Consider the following 19,581-nt stretch of genomic DNA (forward strand, 5'->3'; position numbering starts at 1 on the left):
CAGCTGAGCAAGGATACACGGGAGGTGTCTTGTAGCCTAGCCTTGGTCAAAGATTACCCAGAATACACCACGGTATTTTCAAAAGGATGGCGGATCAGAAGCCGGCAGCTACTTCAGGGGCAAATTTCAAGTTTAAAAGTAAGTCAACTAATTAAAAATGTTTTTTTTTTTTAGATCCAAAGCAGTTAGCTTGGTTAGTTGCTTAGTTGCAGCTTTGGTGGCTAGCGGGTAGTGACTCGCTTCCATATTTAATTTAATAAATAAATACACAATTTAAAAAGTAAAGGGTTCGTTATATATTTATATTGAAACTTAAATGTATAAAATATAATGTTATCTCCTGTGTCACGTGACATTACGTGACCGCTGCAGTCACGTGATGTAAGTCTGTTCCATTTAACGGTTTTCTTTGACCAAGGAAGGACAGTGTCCTCGTAAGCAAGGCGCCTGGCCTCGCAAGACATTGCCTTGCGAGACCAGGCGCCTTGACATTGAGAAACACCCCTTGTCTTCTGAAGCTTCTCTGATCTGGCTCACTTCTATTTCCAGAAACAGGCGCTTTTGTCCCCAGAGTATGACTTACTTATTCCTAGTAGTGACCACTGCAGATGTATTGATTAAACAAGTGAACTACACCTTTAAGCTATTAATTTGACTAGACATCTTTTTATAGCAACTGTAATAAACCAACATGTTCTCCAACCCAATAAATGCTTTTGGTCAAAAGTAGTATAATGAGGTCTTAGTAGGTTCAAATGAAGGCAACTGGATGTCTCGTTCCTTGTAGATTTTTTGGTTTCTGATCTGAGGAACTTTGTCAATTCTGATGGGAATATATGGATTTGCAGAATTGTGTGTGTGTGTGTGTGTGTGTGTGTGTGTGTGTGTGTATGTGTGTGTGTGTGTGTGTGTGTGTGTGTGTGTGAGAGAGAGAGAGAGAGAGAGAGAGAGATTCATTCACTCTCTACCACCTGAAAAGTCATAGATTAGGATGACTCATGAATTTTCAGCTTGTTGAACAGTAGCAGCTCTTTGCAGTTCATTTGTATTCCATTACCCAGACAGTTTTGAAAATTAAAATAAAACTAAAGGAATATAAAAGAACTTAACTGTACAGAACTACAGGAGAGTTAAAATTCACAATTTAAAGGCAAAAAACGGGGGGAGCAGGTGAGGGGCAAGACTCTACAGCAGGGGGGCAGGGGCACCTTCAGAAAATGTTGATAAGGGTGGTCATATGGGGCCGAAGAAAATTTTTGGGGTGGCACACCAAATTGGTCCTTGTGGTAACTCTGGGAGAGTTTAGCCTGCGGCAATGCAATGCATTGCTCCTTTATTTGTTTTTATAAAAAAAAAATACCCAGTATACATCCAAAAAACTTAACTCAAATTTTACAAACACAAACATTGCAGTTATTTAAAACGTTATTTCAAAATTTATTTCAAAATGTATTGTTTTAGTTTAATTCACCTGTTGCTGTGTTCACAAAAAACTAGCTGAGGAAAACTTTTTTTTCTAATGGTGAGAAGCAGAAACATGTATTTTTTAATTCTGATTATTTCTTTACTCATTAATTGTATAATTTTCAATGTGTTTCACATTTATGTCTTGAATAAATAAGATTAATTTATCATTTGAGAGAATGTTAATATGATTTACTAACACCGGCTTTTCCTTTGGGGGCGTCAGTGCAGGGGGCACCTGCTCCGCTGTAGATCCACCCCTGTCTTTCGGACAAACTCAGTATATTTAGATGTATTCTTTAAGTATTGTGCCCTCTGGTATGTTTAAATCCGTTTTTTGCGTTCATTACTGTTTTAATTCTCCGTGGGAGGAATTTACCGGGGTCTAGCATCAACACGGTTGCTGCAGATTTCCCAAAGGTAAAATAATCTCACAGTTTCAGCCGTAAAATGGAGAATTTCTTCATTTCCCGCTTCCTGTTTCTGCATGTAGTACCAGTTCTCGCCACTAGAGGACAGCGCTGCCTCTCTGAAAGTGATCTTGAATCCTGCGCGCGGAGGAGAGCCATAAAGTCCAATTATGACTTCAGGTGTGTTCATTGTGAAGACGACTGCGAAAAAATAAGAAGTTTGGCTTCAAAGCGGGGGAAAGAAACGGAGAAGCCGAGTTCTGACAGGTTCTGGTGTTATTTTGTGTGCTCAGTTACGGCTAATTAACGTCGGGTTGATAAAATAGGACCAGTGTTTTTTTCCCCTTTCATCTGGATGAGGTCACGCGCTGCCTTTGAGTCGCGGAAGATACCCCGGAGGAGTTCAGGAGAGAGAGAGAGAGACAGAAAGGAGGAAGCCCGTCGATTTGACTCCACACACCCCCTTCTCCTCCCCTTCCTCCCCTCTATCCCACTGGACTCATCACCCTGATTGATCGCCGGGTGTCTTCCCGGAGGAAGCCCTCCTGCGAGGAGCTAGGAGGACCGAAGGAGGTGGTGGTGGTGGAGGAGGAGGAGTAAGGAAGTTCAGATGTGGGATTGATGGGCACACACCTACTGTAGGCTCCCGGTGCCTAATGGGAGCAGCGGCGGCGGCGGCTGCAGCAGCGCGCGCCGGGGTCTCGATCCAGCTGTTCCCGCGAGCCAGACTGCGATCCGCGCGTGGGAAAATGACAGTGAAGCTCGCGCTCATCCTGGTCACGCTTCTGCTCGCTCCAGGTGCTCGGTGAGTCGACCTCCATTGATCAACAGCTTCAAAAGTTGGGCCAATTCAGTGTATTGTTTATTTGGTGACAGGGCTTTCCCTTCACTCACTCACACACACACACACACACACACACACACACACACACACACACACACACACACACACACACACACACACACACACACACACACACACACACACACACACACACACACACACACACACACACAATTTACAGCTGATGCCCATATCCTTTAATGTGAGGGTCTTTAATGAGTTCAAAGTTTTCCTAACGATTAGTTTATTACAGTTCTGATTTGCTGGATTATGGAGATGACGAAGAAGACCTCCATGACACCACCGTGAACCAGGTGCTGGTGCCCAGGTCCCACCAGGAGGACGCCACACGGATACTGAACACACTGCTGAGGGACTATGACAAGACGCTGCGGCCAGACATTGGAGGTGAGTTCTACTGTAATGGCGGGCTCTGACCATCTATTTCACCGAAGCTTGGTTCATTTCTTGCAGCTGTCTAGTTTGCGATTCTGTCTCGTTTTCAAGTCTTTCAGAAGAAAATGAAAAATCAGGAATCATTAGGAAAGTATGTTGCATTGCAGACAAAATTTTCAAAAAAACTGAGAAATTGTTTCCTAGACAGTGAAATTTAGGTGAAAAATGTAACAAAGCCCCGCCCCTTTTGAGTCAGACGCAAACATTTTGAGAGTTCAAATTTCATGTCTTACCTTGAAGTCTGATGTTTCCAGGGGAAATAAAATTTTTTATGAAGATTGAAAAATTTCTTGGACTACGGCATTCCAACTTTACAACCAAAAATCTTCACAATATTTTTGCAAACAAACTCTTTACACCCACAGTTTTTTAGTACACATACAAAATAAATGTGATTTTGTAACTCCATATTTAAGACACTGTAGAAACAAAAATTCAAACGTAGATCTATTTGAGACTTCTGTCATTAAACTATTTAGTCAATGCAACTTAAAATTCAGAAGTGGCAACTGTTTGAGGCATAATCTCAGTCTGCTTTTCATTAAGTTTGCTGTCAGGATGAAATGTGTGGTTGGCATGGTGACCCCTATGAGCCATGGTGGTTACCACGGTTACCCTAATGAGTCACTTTTAGTATTTATTTATTTTATGTTTATATTTTTGGGCAGACGCTTTTATCCAAAGCGACTTACAATTTATAACCTATAGCTTAAACATTTCCTTTGAGCTTGATTCTCTGGAACGTAGGCATTTTGTGTAAGCATACGTCTTCACAAAGTTGATGGAATTTCTAGCTGTGTTGGCTCTTTTCAAGATTTCTACAGAAATGTCCACATTTTAATCAGAAATCCATAATGTGATAAATGTAAACATGAAACTTTACTTTCTACTATTTTTAGTTGATTTTTGCAAAAATTGTTTTAGATATTTATTCCTACAGCATGAACATGCACAGACCAAGGTAGAAATGTTCCAATATCACCACTGATTCACTTATTACTTAGTAAATTACTTCCCACTGCAACAGACTCCATCCCAAGTATTGTTAGTTTCATAAACGATAACGAATAGCTCTAATTCCTCACTGGTAATGAGCTGACACCAGAGAAACAATAAATGGAATTGCATTCCAGATGAATATTCTGCTAATTGACTGGATGATTGGCTGTCTAATTTTGATTCCCGCTGTCCACATACATCTTAATCTGTGATGTTTGCCACGGACGATAAACCAATCACACCCACTCAACTTTTTTATTTAAAAAAAATTAACTGGCAAAAATCTTTTATTCAAAATACATTGGAACAATTTTACTAAACTATATTTAAGTCCTGAATATAAAGGAAAAAGTCTTAATTTTAACAATAAAACCATCTTGAAGGTTCTGCAGTATTATTGCCTCAGTTAGTGCCTGCAGGCAGAGTAGATGCAGCCATGTTGCCTAAGGAGCAAACACAGCTGTTGAAAAAGCCAATGAATTAAATATTGTTTAAAAGGGAATTATAATTAACACATAGTTGTGATATTTAAAAGAAATATAGCATAAACGTAGTAATTGGGGGCTTGTCCGGGATCTAAGAGCCTTTTCTTTTTTTCGTGGGTTTAGTAGTCCTGCAGCTATTTATTCATTAGTGTTGGTTTTTCTGTTTGGCTATGTAGAGTAGTGGGTAAGTTCAAGGTTGCTCTGCCTGTCGTTTTTCATTCGTTTTGAAGCTCATCTTGTATTTCTTCTTTACTCACACACTACAGGTTTTCTGTGAACCAATAGTTCTGCTTTTGTCTCTGGCTGGCTCTCACCCCAATATCGCCATTAGTTTTGTTATCAGAGCGCTGTTTTTCTTGTATTTTTCTTTTTGGGAAAATTCAGACACTTTTTGATCTGTAAACCTTTGTAGCTCATCTTTTTGTATTACCACTGAAAGGGTTCCTTAGGGTGAATTCACACTTTCAAGAACGTTGAAACCTTGAAAAAATGTATCGATTGCTGTTAAACATAGAAAAATCACTCAAAAAATTTTGTTGAACTAAGCTTATTTTAATTGGCTAAAATAATTTATTTAGCTAAATTAATAATTAATTGATATATAATGCTGCAAACGTCGAAACAGTCATTAAAAGCATTAGCATTAAAATTATGATCATTCATATTTGTTTTTAGCCACTAGGGGCATCATTTCTCCAATTAGATACATTTACAAAACTATGTCAACTTTTTTACAGACAGCCAAAATACTTAATGTACAGTATGTATTTAAATCTGGAGACAACTGAGCAACCGTGAAGTCTCTTTCCGGTGGTGATTTGGTCCCGATGAATCTGAACCTCTGTAAACAGGTTTGTTATGTTTCTGAAGCAGCAACGTGCAGCCTGGCACCTCGAGCCTAGACCCTCCTCTGATTGCACTTACATCATTTCTGTGCTGTTTATGGTGCAATCACAGCTCTGAGCTTCTTGGAGGGGGGGGGAAATCCCCTCTCGGCCTAGACCTCTAATCAAACCCTTACTGGTGAGATTCCTGGAGTGTTCTCACTGGTGGCCCACTGACTGGAAAAGCTCCCCACCACGACCATCCTGCCAGGATATTGTTACTGCTCCCTTTTCAGACTCAATTTAGGAGAAATCAAGGCCGTTTGTCTTGGGAGACACCTGACTGTCGAGTACAGGTTGTGCTGGTTGGTGGAGGAGCTTATGAATCAGATTGAGGATGATTGCAGTGGGATTTTTCATGATGATGAAGTCACGTCTCAGGACGTGTCTCGCCACAGAACTAAGAACGAGCGACTGACAAAGGGCTACGAAAGCCGACACATTGCTACACCATTTATCATTGTTTTCAGGGGCTGCTTTCCTAAATGTTAAGATGCGAGTTTGATAAATTAGGAAATGTGTTTTTAGAGGAACTGCTGCCAGATAATACAACTCTACAACCAGAACGACGCAGGTTTAAAATGTATGCAACCTTAGAAATTGAGATGTGTCTTTTTCACTGACATTGGAATTTTTGTCACAAAGTTGGCAGCTGTATCAACAAAAATATGGCTGGGTGTTGTATTGCTGAATTGAACAAGTTATTGCTAGAATTCAATGGTGCCTTCATGTTGCTTTAAGTCTTATGTACATCGTTATTGCCCTCTGTTCAAAGGTAGACGGCAGGTTATAATGTCACAGGCTTCATCCACCACTCTAAAACCTATAGTCTTAATATACAAGCAAGCAATAAATATTATGGACCAAAAACCACTGAAATGGCATCACTGCCGCATTTTAAGGAAACATAATCTTCTCACTTTTGAAAATTTTATTAATTTTAGCACTCTAAGATTCTTTTTCAATTGTCTAAATGATAAATTGTCTAAACTGTTCTCTACTGTGGCCATCAGACGTCAGAGCTCTCATAGAACGATCACTCGAGCCTCCACCTGCGGCGATTGTCTCGTCCCGCGGTGCAAGACTTCTTTTGGTCAGTCTGCTCTTTCTGTAAAGGGGGCCAAACTGTGGAACTCTCTACCTGTTGACCTAAAACTAGAAACGGACAGTAACGTTTTTAACAAAGAACTCAAAAAATGGTTAAAGTCTAAACAACAATGTCTACATGAATAGTTTTAAAGTCTTGCATTGCTGCTCAAATTGCCTTGTTTTATTCTTTTTATTCTTTTTTATTGAAAGTTGTTTGCAATTTTAATCTGTTTTCTCTTTGATTTATTGTTGATCTCTTTGTATTTTATTTAAACGTAGTCTACTTTTTAGAAAGGTTCTATGGACAAGTGTTGCAAATTAGCACGTGTGCTAACACACTAAACAATGCATCTGGTTCGTCCAATGTAATTGCTGTGTCCATGTCAAATAAACATCACTCATCATCATGTCTTTGCCTGTGGGTATGTATCTTATGAGCTATTTGATGAATTTTTATTGAAAATCTCAGTCGTCAGTGGAGATATGCCATCAACTAATTAAAGCAACACTAAACAGTTCCCTTCTTTCTACTGGTGGAAAGTGGAATTACAACTGTCGTAGACAACCCTGCCTCAGCCTGCTGTAGCTAGCGCTAACAAAGAGCTAACGCTAACATGAGCCAACTGATATTAAATAAGCTACGTAATCAAAAGATCCACATTATTGGATCAAAATATTAATATTTACAAGTCCTGTAGCAACACGGCCAGGTCATCATCAGTTTGTAATTTTGTTTCCTCTTTTAGCTAGCTCCGTCAAATTAGTTTAGACCATATCAATGTTGACTCTGGTTTTAGCTCTTTGCTTCACATCCAAAGACACTCTCTTACCTTTACTTCCAGTTTCAACCATTATGCCGACAAGGAAACAAAATTCGTCTTCTTGTGCTTTTTATCGGTGAACTGAAAAAAGTTAACTGCTAGTGTTTATATTAGCTACCAGCAGAGTAAACTGCTAACAGCCGTACAGAGACCCAAATAGTGTTCGTACCTGTCCAGCAAAATTATGCCACACCAGTTGGACAGGCTGGCCACACTTGTACTCTGCCTGACCCAGATCAGTAACTGGCTGTCCAGCAACTTTCTTGTCCTAAATGCTAACAAGACAGAGACCCTGATCTCTGCATCCCCGGAACTTCAGCCAAAAATCGAGCAAGAAATTGCCTCTTTTTGCCCATCAGCCAAGGCCAACATTAGAAACCTAGGAGTTATTTTTGATCCAGCTTTAAGTTTGGACTCACACGTCAAAACCATCTCCCGCTCTTGTTTCTTTCAACTGAGAAACATTTCAAAAGTCCGTAAACTGGTTTCTACTGCAGATCTGGAAAAAATCATTCATGCCTTTGTGTCATCACGCTTAGACTACTATAACGCTCTTTTTACTGGTCTCAGCAAAACCTCCCTCTCACGCCTTCAAGCCATCCAAAATGCAGCAGCCAGACTCCTAACCAAATCCAGCAGACGAGCTCACATCACTCCAGTTTTACAGTCCCTCCACTGGCTCCCTGTAGAATATAGAATACAGTTTAAAGTTTTAGTCCTGACCTATAGAGCTCTTAACAACCAGGCTCCAAGCTACCTATCTGAGCTTTTATCCCCACACACCACCTCTCGGAACCTTAGATCCACATCTGAAAACCTCCTGGCTGTTCCTCGAACCAGACTGAAAACCAAAGGGGACAGGGCCTTTCAGACTACTGCACCCAGACTTTGGAACAGTCTACCTTCAAATCTCCGTCTCTCCAACACTGTAGAGGTCTTTAAAAATCATCTAAAAACTCACCTTTTCATCCAGGCGTTCCCTCCCTAAATGTTTCAGAATGATGGCTTTGTTCGGGTTCACACCTTCACTTTGTTTATATTCATGATTTTATTTTCTACTTTATCACTGCTATTGTTTTTCTGATGTTTTTATTGGCTAGAGGTATTTGCCCTGATCTTTATCATGTTGTACAGCGCTTTGTGATTTATATCTGAGAAAGGCGCTATATAAATAAACTTTCACTTACTTACTTACTTACTGTCAAGTGCAGTTTCTGGTCAGCAAAAGAATGCAGAGTGCTGTCCAATGAGAAGTTGTTCAAGTTTCTACCTACAATATCTCTGAAACCCACGTTTTAAAGAAGTAGCTTTTAATGTTAACTCTTCAGTGTCGCTTTAACTTTTGGGGTCAACATTGATTCAATATGGGTGCCACAGCTAATCGACTTTATAAACATATGTGGGTGTTAGCTTAGCACCATCCCAGCCGTGTTCTGGAATTGCCACGTTAAAGAGCAAGTCACCCCAAATCAACTTATTTTCCTGATAAACTATACAAATGCGTGTCTAATCGTCCTGCAGACACGCGTAGTCAATAGTTTAGCACTTTACTGGATTTTAGTTAAAATTTTAATTTTCTGTCTAAAACCGTCAGTGTTGTGCCATTGTCAGGTAAAAACTCTGCACTGCATTTGAATTTAAATCTGCCATCGCTGTTGGCCAAGAGGTACCCTAGAACGTTAGCTGGTACCATATGATGTCACAATGTCGTTGTGAGCCTGAGTGTGTGTGCATTTGTTAGCGGCTCCGCCCTCTCGGTCTGCTAGGGAACAGCATTTGTTGCATTTTTCAAACAGGAAGTGGGAGCTGAGTAAGAATCTGGTAGGGGGTGACTTGCTCTTTAAATCTTTGTGCCAGGTTTAGTTTTTATGTGCTACCTGTCCAGAAAAACAAGTAAACAAACAGAATTCAGTTTTTAGCTTATATCTGAAATGGCCTGGGGGTGTTGGTGGGGTCTTCCTATGGCTCTGCCTGTGTGATCGAGTGGCTTAATTTTTGATGAGATCTAGATGACACATTTCAGCATTGGCCATTAAATGATAATGTGGAGCAGGATAATGTGAGGCACTGAAAGTGAGTTTGTTTGGAAGGGGGAGGATAAACAACAACTACCCAGAGATGAACACAGTTGGTGATGACGCTGAGTCAGCGACAGATCTGGGACATTAAAGTAAAAGAAAGTGGGTTCAGTGAAAAACAAATCTCAGAGAAAAAAAAAAGCCCCAGTAACGAGCACATTCTCAGGTAGAGTCAGTGAAGCACGGCTGATTTCTTCTGTACCACCTGGATTCATTCTCAACGTCGGCCTCTTATTCATACAAACATACCTATTCAGACTAAATCAAACGGGCTTCTGTTTGCCTCTTTATGTAGATGTGAGAAACTACCTCTGCTTGCTTATGGACCGCTGGTTGCAGAACCAGAGTATAACATGTTTCTGGTTTAACTGGACGTTTGTAGCCTTAGCGCATACCAAACTAAACTATTTATCACAACAGTCTAGACTGGCTGAAAGTGTTAACAATTCTATTAAAGGTCAAGTTTACTCATTTTAATACATTTGCAGTGGTGTTTAGTATGAATGAGTGCTTTGTAAGTTCTTCTCCAACAAATTAAACTTTATCTTGTACTTACAAAAGATTTATAAATAGGTATAAAAGCGGAGAAGAGCGGCTATGGGAGCCTGGAGGTCCAAACGAGTTTTTTTTGGGATTGGTGATGCTTGGAAATAAAACCACATGGAAAAAATTAGTTGACACTACGCCACAAATAATCTTGTATTTATTTATTTGTAGGGACGTCCCGATACAACTTTTTCGTTTCCAATACGATACCGGTATTAACCGATACCGATATCAATTTGAAACGATATCGGCACAAATCATACAAACTTTGACCTGTTTTGTAGTGTGGAACGTATGAAAGGCTTAATCAAGTGATATTACTCAATCGGAGGACAAGAGCCAATAACGGTAAGTATGAAAACAATGACAATTTTTTCTTAACCATTGGTTACAAAAACGATAACCCTTAACGGACTGCTTATATAGGAGATTTTTTGATGCCGTCCAATATAATCCAATACACTGTTATTGGGCCGATGTAGAACAACTTCTGATATTGCAATCGGAACGGTACATCCCTATGTATTTTTTAAATTTCTTACAAGTGTCATGCACCACCTATGTATTTTACCCTTGTTCTGCCACCTTCTGTGGGTTTAGTCTTTGGAAGGGGAGGGCCTGTGTGCCATTTAGAAGGCCTGATAGTGGAATTTTATTAATAAAAGTGTTTTGTTGATTATATTGTTTATATGATTGTTTGAAGCTGAAAGTGATGAATTGCATAACCCATATCAAATACCTGGCTGTGTGCAATCAGCTGTTCAGCCTAACTGTTGCTCCAGTGTGAAACAAATTGTAGTTAGAAAGGTCCAAACTCTTAAGATGCTGCAGAAAATGACTCCAAACACCAGAATGTGCCCTTCTCATCATTTGCTAGAACTTTCTAATCACCAAAGAGAACTTACCCTTGAAGCTTTTTAAATGAGTAAAATACGAAGATCCGTTCCATGGCACGGAAGCACAACCTGATACTCCGGTATTATCTCAGTGGCCGGCTTTGTTTCCATCTTGTCCCTTCCAGTCTTGTAAGCCTAATCTTCCTATTAAGTGGGTGACTGGTCCACTTGTGGAATACAGAAACAAATCATCCCCCTCCAGCAGTACAAGTGTCGAGCTGCACCTCCCATAAGAAGCAGCGTGCGTTGGATGAAGATGTGTCCCTATTGTGTCACTTTCCTTTTGGGTTCAGAGTGTGATCACTGTGTGAGATCTGGTGATCTTGGCACACTGAGCTAAAGCCTGAATGGGTGTGTGTGTGTGTGTGTGTCCTCACTGGGGAATGGAAGTGTGCTGAAGTGGAAGGGTATATATGGAGACACACATTCCCAGTTTAGGGATGTGATTTTAGAGTGTGATTAAAGTTAGAAGGCACTCTAGAAATACACAAACACATTAAAGAAGACACGCTTAAATCAATGTTGGAGTTCATAAAAAACGGAGAAGTTTGGAAGTTGTGGTCAAACAAATGTAATTTTGGCCGCCACACAATAAAATTCACTGGCAGCACCACTCCCCGTGAAACGGTCTCATAACCTGGAACCACCAGATGCTTTTTAGAAGATACGTCCGTTCCTGCTCTTCACCACTATCCTCCATGCTCTACAGGTTTCGTTGCTCCAAAACACTTGCATTGAATATGATTAGGTAGTTTCTGCAGGATTTAGGGCATAGTTACTAGCCTTCCGTGCTGATGGTGGTCAGTGGAAACGACGGTGCCTAGTGTGTACGGCAGCCCCAACTCTGCAGGTTAGCCCCAGGGCTGCTGTGGCAACACTGTAGCTCATAACCACCAGCGTGTGAATGTGTATGTGAATGGATGAATAACAGGAGTTGGAGTGACAGGCAGGATTAGTTGTCGAGTTTATTAAAGGTGCAATAGGAAAACTACCTAACAAGCTAGCTTAAAACATTTTCTCAAGCATCTTAACAACTTTCTAACATAGTATTGCTATAAATATAATGTGAAAACAAACAACACAACAATAGAGAGGTTCTCTCGCATTTGTTAAAACCTCTGCCAATAACACGGCTCGGATGGAAACTAACGACTGGACCATCTGGTTGTCGTCTCACCATACCAACGCACTTCCCTGGGTCTTCCACTCATGATGTGCTCACTCATTGATGGTGCTGGATATCTTACATTAAAAAAGTAATTAGTTATAGTTACAAATTACTTTTTTCAAACAGTAACTGAGTTAGTAACTCAGTTACCACATTGTAAAAGTAACGAGTTACTGAGCAAAGTAACTGCAACGTTGCTTTTATCTTCTATAACACAGTTACGATCTATAAGGTCCTACCTCAAGTGGAGGAGTTTAAGTATCTCGGGGTCTTGTTCACGAGTGAGGGTAGGAGGGATCGGGAGATGGACAGGCGGATCGGTTCGGCGTCTGCAGTGATGCGGACGCTGAGCCGATCTGTCGTGGTGAAGAGGGAGCTGAGCCAGAAAGCCAGGCTCTCGATTTACCGGTCGATCTACGTCCCAATCCTCACCTATGGTCATGAGCTTTGGGTAATGACCGAAAGAAGGAGATCGCGGATACAAGCAGCTGAAATGAGGTTCCTCCGTAGGGTGGCCGGGCTCAGCCTTAGAGATAGGGTGAGGAGCTCGGACATTCGGGAGGGACTCGGAGTAGAACCGCTGCTCCTCCGGATCGAAAGGAGTCAGTTGAGGTGGTTTGGGCATCTGGTCAGGATGCCTCCTGGACGCCTCCCTGGGGAGGTGTTTCGGGCATGTCCTGCCGGCAGGAGGCCCCCGGGTCGACCCAGGACACGTTGGAGAGATTACATCTCCAATCTGGTCCGGGAACGCCTTGGGGTCCTGCCGGAGGAGCTGGTGGAGGTGGCCGGGGAGAGGACGGTCTGGAGCTCCCTAGTTGGGATGCTGCCCCCGCGACCTGGACCCGGATAAGCGGAGAAAGACGACGACGAATATCTATAACATCAAAGACTGTTTTAACTGAATGACTCTTACCATCTAGAATGAACATTCAGATATCTGACATGTTCATTCAGTCAAAATGTTCTTACTGATATCTGGAATGTTAAATTCTACCAGGAACAATAGAATTATATATATCTGGAATACAAATCCAGCCTGCCTAATAAATGTTAAAAACCTTATTCATTCAGTCACATTGTAGCAGCGCGCCACTTTACATGCCCAGTAACGGTAATAGCAAGGCAATGATGACACTGCATGTTTAGCATCAGAGCACCACTGGTGTGAGAGGTTCTCCGCTCAATAACATCAGAGAAGGAGAAACAGCCGGCTGCTACCACTTCAACTTTAGGACAAACTACCAGAGTCCCAAAAAGAAAAACACCATTTGAAGTCACGAACTACAAAGGATGTTTGGACCTAGAAAATGGTGACAGTAGCGTCATTAGTGCTCTCTTGTTTCCTTTGACCATGTGGGTTTCTGGTTCCAGTAGATGCAGATCCAGGGATGATAGCTAACCAGAGAGGTGAAAGTTAAGTGACCACGAAGCTGGTATCACCTGAAGGTTAGTTTAGCATAACAGTTAGACTCGAACCAGGATCCACTTCCTGTTTTTGTCATCAGAACTCAGTTTACGTGTTGACAAGAAGCGCACATACAGCAAAAACTGCCAAGTTTAGCGTAAAACCCTTTTTACTGAGAACAGTGCCTTAATGGGCCATGACTCATCAGTTTGACAGGTGCAGCTGTATGCTAAATCTAAAGGAGATAGATTTCCTGTAACTCTACAAAAACTTTGACAATATTGGATCAAAACATCGAATAAACATCTTTATTTACATTCCTGTTCTGTTGGAAAATCTTTGAAATCATTAAGATCTGAGCTTTTGTGCAAATACAGCCAACCTGTCGGTGCTTACCCGTTGTCCGTGTGTGGGATTATGGGTTGTAACTGTGACAGAAGGCAGTAATTGTCCACAGCTAACACGCTATTGATTCACACAGACTTGCTTTAATCATATCTATGATTATCGCTTCACCTAATGTGTCTGGCACGAACAAATACATCTGCACGAAGAGACCGTGTGAGAATATTAAAGAGGTCGGAGGAGTTTTAATACTTTCTTCACCATTTTGGTTCAGACATTGTTTTCCTTAAAAACAGGAGTAAAGTGAATGGGCGTAATGTGTGTCACTAAGAAGCAGGACTTGAAGGATTCAGGTGAAAACCAGGTGTGCATCAGAAATGGAAACAGAGCTGCTCTTGAATTTGTCTCTTTTGCTCTATTTCCATCAGCTTCTCGTTCAGTCACACCCCTCTTCTGCCCATCCTTCTCTTTTCCTCCATGATCCTCCGTGTTTCCATTCCTTAAACCTCCATGTGCCTGTTATCCATTTCATAACCCTGCCACGTAAGTTATGTGCATATTAACAGCAGTGATTTTGCAGTTTTTGGAAACTGAAAGGATGTTTGACCCACTTTTTGATCGCACGTTAGAGTCTTATCCATCCGACTCACAAGTCTCGGTGGATTCAATCATCTGGGTTGGAAATTGGAGCACTGGACAAGTTTTGGTGAATTCCAAAGCTGTGTATGACTTACGGGCATATTTGACTATATGCTAGCATTAGGATGCTAGATGCTAACTAAATCAGAAAAGTTTAGTACATTAAAAAGCTGCAATATTGCTTGGCTCTTAAAGGCCAAACCCACCAGAACGAATATCTTGCCAAACGGTTTTTGCTACATTGTCATTTCTGTTTTTTAACTAAAAGAAACTTTTTGCAAGAAAATGCTGTTAACTCAAAAACAAAAATTATAGCACATTGCCAGAGATTGCCAGAGCTTGGTCCACATTGCCGGCAGTAAGTCGGGCTTGATTCCAGTGAGAGTACGACTCCGCCAAGGCTGCCCTTTGTCTCCAAATCTGTTCATGATTGTTATGGACAGGATTTCTAGGCACAGCCAAGGTGTTGAGGGGATCCGTTTAGGTGGCCTGAGGATCGGGTCTCTGCTTTTTGCAGACGATGTGGTCCTGTTGGCTTCATCAGGACGTGATCTCCAGATTTCGTTGGAGTGGTTCACAGCCGAGTGTGAAGCGGCTGGGATGAGAATCAGCTCCTCTAAATCCGAGACCATGGTCTTACAGTAAGTCGGAAAAGGGTAGAATGCCTTCTCCCGGTCAGGACGAGGTCCTGCCTTAAGTGGAGGAGTTTAAGTACCTCGGGGTCTTGTTCACGAGTGAGGCGGAGATGGAGAGCAAAATCAATAGGCAGAGTGGTGCTGCATCTGCAGTGATGCTGGCGTTGTACCGATCTGCCAGGGTGAAGAGCGCCGATCCAGAAAGCGAAGCTCCCGATTAACCGGTTGATCTATGTTCCTACCCTCACCTACGGTCACGAGCTTTGGGTAGTGTCCGAAAGAACTAGATTGCGGATACAAGCGGCGGAAATTAGTTTTCTCCGCAGGGTGGCTGGGCTCTCCCTTAGAGATAGGATGAGAAGCTAGGTCATCCGGGAGGGGCTCATAGTAGATCCGCAGCCACTCCACATTAGCAGTCTACAGTATGATGAAATACATTCATCCTCTAAGTCCCACTGTTCACTCGAAAGGTCCCGTGACATCAGAGCGCTTTAAGCTACGCACACAAATGGTCTAGGACTGATAACAGAGGCCAGCACTGCCGCGTCCCTTTTTCTGAGACATGAAAAATGCAAAACTGTCACAACCCGAGGATATTTTACCAGAGCCACTGTCCAGTAGCTTCTGAGGTTTTGTGACAGAGGTACAATTAACAACCTTTTGAGTCTACATTCAATTACCACAAGAACTAGAATCAAAGCTCATTGTAAAGACACATGCACTCATTTTCAAGAACCGTATGCGGTCCTCTTTTGGTAATTAGCAATTTTCCGATTGAAATGCTCTTTAATCGCGTCACATCTAAATGATTATCTTTAATGAATTCATTTAGTGTTTTCTAGCAGGGTGTTCCTCGTCATTATGACCACCCAAATGGATCAAAACCCAGCCTGAAACCAAGATTTAATAATTACATTTGAATAAATGCGAAACGATGGAAAGTTTCAGAAATGTGAGTGTACCAAATCACAAATGGGTCTTAAATCCAGTACAGAGTATGCAGCAGGAAGATGTACAAACATGTGTGTGTGTGTGTGTGCAACTAAGTCTATGAAAAAGTGCATTCTGGCAGGAAAACAGCAGCTGTTATGGAAGTGAAAGTAAATACTCCTGAGGCTTTATTTATGAATTAAACATTTACCGTCTAGATTTTACAGTGAGATAAAAAAAAATGGGGTTTCACGTAAAACGTACTCACGGGCTGCGTGGATCTTTTATTTACCAAGCATTTAAATGTGGTCCAAATGAAAACTCTTGAAGGATTTAAAGAGCGAGGCCAAACTTAAAAAGGGAATTCTGCAAACGGCGGCCAAATTTCTGCTTCAGTTCCTTCAGTTGTAGCATTTTCTCTTCTACCACACAGACCCTGTTTAGCTCTGATAACGCTGGAAGTTTAGTTAAGACAAGAACGTTTTAGTTTCTTATCCAAGAGGCTAAAATGCTTAAAATTACATCTAAAATGAACCATTGACGCATCCCCATGGAGGGGAGCAGTAAGCTGCTAATAAATGCTAAACGGAAGAATCCCGACAGGAAAAGGTGCATGCTACTTTCACGGAGTGGAACACGCTTCATTTCTTAATTATGCTAAAAAGCTAACTCTGGTTAAGGTCTTAGCTCGATTGTTGTAGCTCAACTTGGACCTGCATTTAATCGCACTTAGTGACATCACTTACTCCTGAAGTTGTGATGTTTTGATGTCATGGAAGTCCTGAAAGTGTCTTCCCATGCAACAATGCACTCTTCGTTCATGTTTACCCGCTGCATCACAGAACACTCCTGTAAAGTTTCATTTAGCAGTTATTTCTTGATCCTCAGGTTTAGATCTTTTCCTGGGTTTAAAGTCCACTTTGGTCTCGCAGGTCTCTTCTCCTTCATCTACACACACCTGAGAGTTTCCACTGCTGTGCCACCTCACCGTCTGAAAAGACAATCCTCACACGAGCCTCTTCAATATTTCAAGCCTGGTGACATTTTATTAGATAAAAAGAGTTTAGAGTCCTGGCAAATGCTTCTTCTCACATCTTCGGTGGCCAGGCTACCTGAGACGACAGTCACCCGCAGGCGGTGGCGTCACACTCAGCAACGTGCACACACAGATGCAAAAGTATAAACATGGAGCAGGTGAAATGGCACCTTCTCCTAGACACGAGCTGGAGAAGTAATCTTTTAGGAGCTCTTTGATGAAAGCGTCTTTTCAACAGCGTGTGTGTGTGATAATAAATCCTGAAAGGGTGATTAGCGTTTCAACCCTCCAACGTTGTCGGCACGAGGTGTGAAGAGCAGATTCAGCGGTTGGCGTTTGTAATCTAAACATATTCCTACATCACCCACAATGCAACAGAAAGCTCAATAAAGCAGGTGGTGCTACACTGAAATCTACCTTTTGGGTATTGTCAGGGGGAAAGGATTGCAGCAGCTGGTTTGCTACAAAGCAAACACAGATTAATAATGCAGAGCATCTGTTTGGATAAAGTTTTTATTATACCGGTGTTGAAACTTGGTTTTGACTTCAGGGCTTTTGTTTTTGCTCGTGTTGCAGAAGTGGCCGTGTAATTCCAGGTTCGGTCCTCACAGAAGGTTCCTGCTGTGGCAAAGGACACAAAATACAATAAATTCTAACTTTTATGAACTTATTAAACTCTTGCAAATGAATACTTTAAATGAACAAAACTGCATTCATTAGCATTATTTATATCTGGTTTTCTGTAACGAATTAGCAAAAGGAATAAAAACTGCTCGATGGTGTGAATATCAAATTCACTTCCGAGAGACATTTCCTCTAAATCTCCGTCACTTTGCCGTTTCCACCAAATTTACCAATATTTACCTAGATTTAGAAAAAAAAGTCCAAAAGCTAAAGAAACTAGTGTCACCATTAATGCAGCTGGTGCTAACAAATGGGGGATCTAAGTGGTTAGGGCGTGAATTTAGCCCCATTCCCACCTGTACCGGGTCGGCCCGGGCCGGGTAGCGTAGGTTGTTTACATATCTGGGTGGCCTGGTATTTTTCCGGGCCAACCAAGGCTCATTCTCAGCCCTCTTCTCGAGGGGGTCTGCTTCAGGCCGACCAGGGCCAACACGCCCACTGCTGACAGCAAATTCACACCTTCCATTAGAGCAAGCCTCTGATTGGTGGGTAGAATCAGCCCACATGGGCTTAAGACAAGGATGTGTGGAATCAACCGGGCCAGGCTGGCGCCGACAGGGGCTACCCGGCCCGGGCCGACCCGGTACAGATGGGAATGGCCCATTACACAGCCCCGTGAGGGAAGGGGGGGTCTGATCACCTCCCTTTTAGCTCCGGAAGAGTCGAGGTGCGGACTGGACCATTTTTTGGGCTTCCCGCTGGGTGTGACCGTTGAGAGCTTCCAGGGGAGTCCATCACCCTAGCTCCCCCATAATTCAAACTCTGAGAGGGATCAAAGGGCGTTTCTTGCACCCCACTTGAGACCGTATTTTTAAAGAATATGAATTAAAGAGAGTAAAGAACATGCAGGATGCTCCAACCTTCATTCATCAGACCAAGCAAGAACTGGCGGTCCTCCTGGCTTATAATGCGCTGGGGGAAAACCTGCAATATCATTTTCACGTTTCAACAATATGTCATGCTCTAACAACATATGTATGTACAATATATTTGTAATGTACAATCTTGATAGATATGCATCATGTAAGAACAGGAAAATATCTGGTTGAAAAAATATCACACTGTAATGTGATATCTCAAATGTTATTTTTACGTGGGTGGCAGCTCTATGCTGCCGTACTTTCACACCTAGAACGTAAAACAAATCATCCTTTTTTTACTTATCTACTCATTGATATTTAATATATCAACATTTTGATAAGTTTTATGTAATTATATGACAAGAAAAATGTAAAGAAACAAAATTGGCTCTTGCCACCTGTAGATCCTCCATCAGAAGGCTGCATAGATGGAGCAAGGATAGGGACAATATTACATGCAACTTGTACCGAATGTTTTAACTTGAGACATTTTTTAACTGTATCTATCATTTTGTAGCAGGTAATTCATGTTTTGTAACACGTAACTTTTGTTTTGTAGCATGTAATTCATGTTTTGTAACACGTAACTTTTGTTTTGTAGCATGAACGTCTTGTTTTGTAACACGTAACTTTTGTTTTGTAGCATGTAATTCATGTTTTGTAACACGTAACTTTTGTTTTGTATCATGAACTTCTTGTTTTGCAACATGTAACTTTTGTTTTGTAGCATGTAATTCATGTTTTGTAACACGTAACTTTTGTTTTGTATCATGAACTTCTTGTTTTGCAACATGTAACATTTGTTTTGTAGCATGTAATTCATGTTTTGTAACATGTAACATTTGTTTTGTAGCATGTAATTCATGTTTTGTAACACGTAACTTTTGTTTTGTAGCATGTAATTCAT

The 19,581-nt window shown here is 41.5% G+C and overlaps 1 protein-coding gene across 1 annotated transcript in view; it reads left to right on the top strand.

Annotated features, from left to right (window-relative positions):
- Positions 1-2,036: 2,036 nt before the first annotated feature.
- LOC107396560 (gamma-aminobutyric acid receptor subunit gamma-3) overlaps positions 2,037-19,581 on the top strand; it is a 179,384-nt gene continuing 161,839 nt past the window's right edge. The window contains exons 1-2 of the mRNA XM_070544193.1: positions 2,037-2,679; positions 2,972-3,126. Of these exons, the coding sequence (XP_070400294.1) occupies positions 2,531-2,679; positions 2,972-3,126 (304 nt within the window). The 5' untranslated portion in view covers positions 2,037-2,530. The remainder of the gene's footprint in view (positions 2,680-2,971; positions 3,127-19,581) is intronic.

This window comes from Nothobranchius furzeri, chromosome 14 (assembly GCF_043380555.1).
Source record: "Nothobranchius furzeri strain GRZ-AD chromosome 14, NfurGRZ-RIMD1, whole genome shotgun sequence".
Classification (NCBI taxonomy): Eukaryota; Metazoa; Chordata; class Actinopteri; order Cyprinodontiformes; family Nothobranchiidae; genus Nothobranchius; species Nothobranchius furzeri.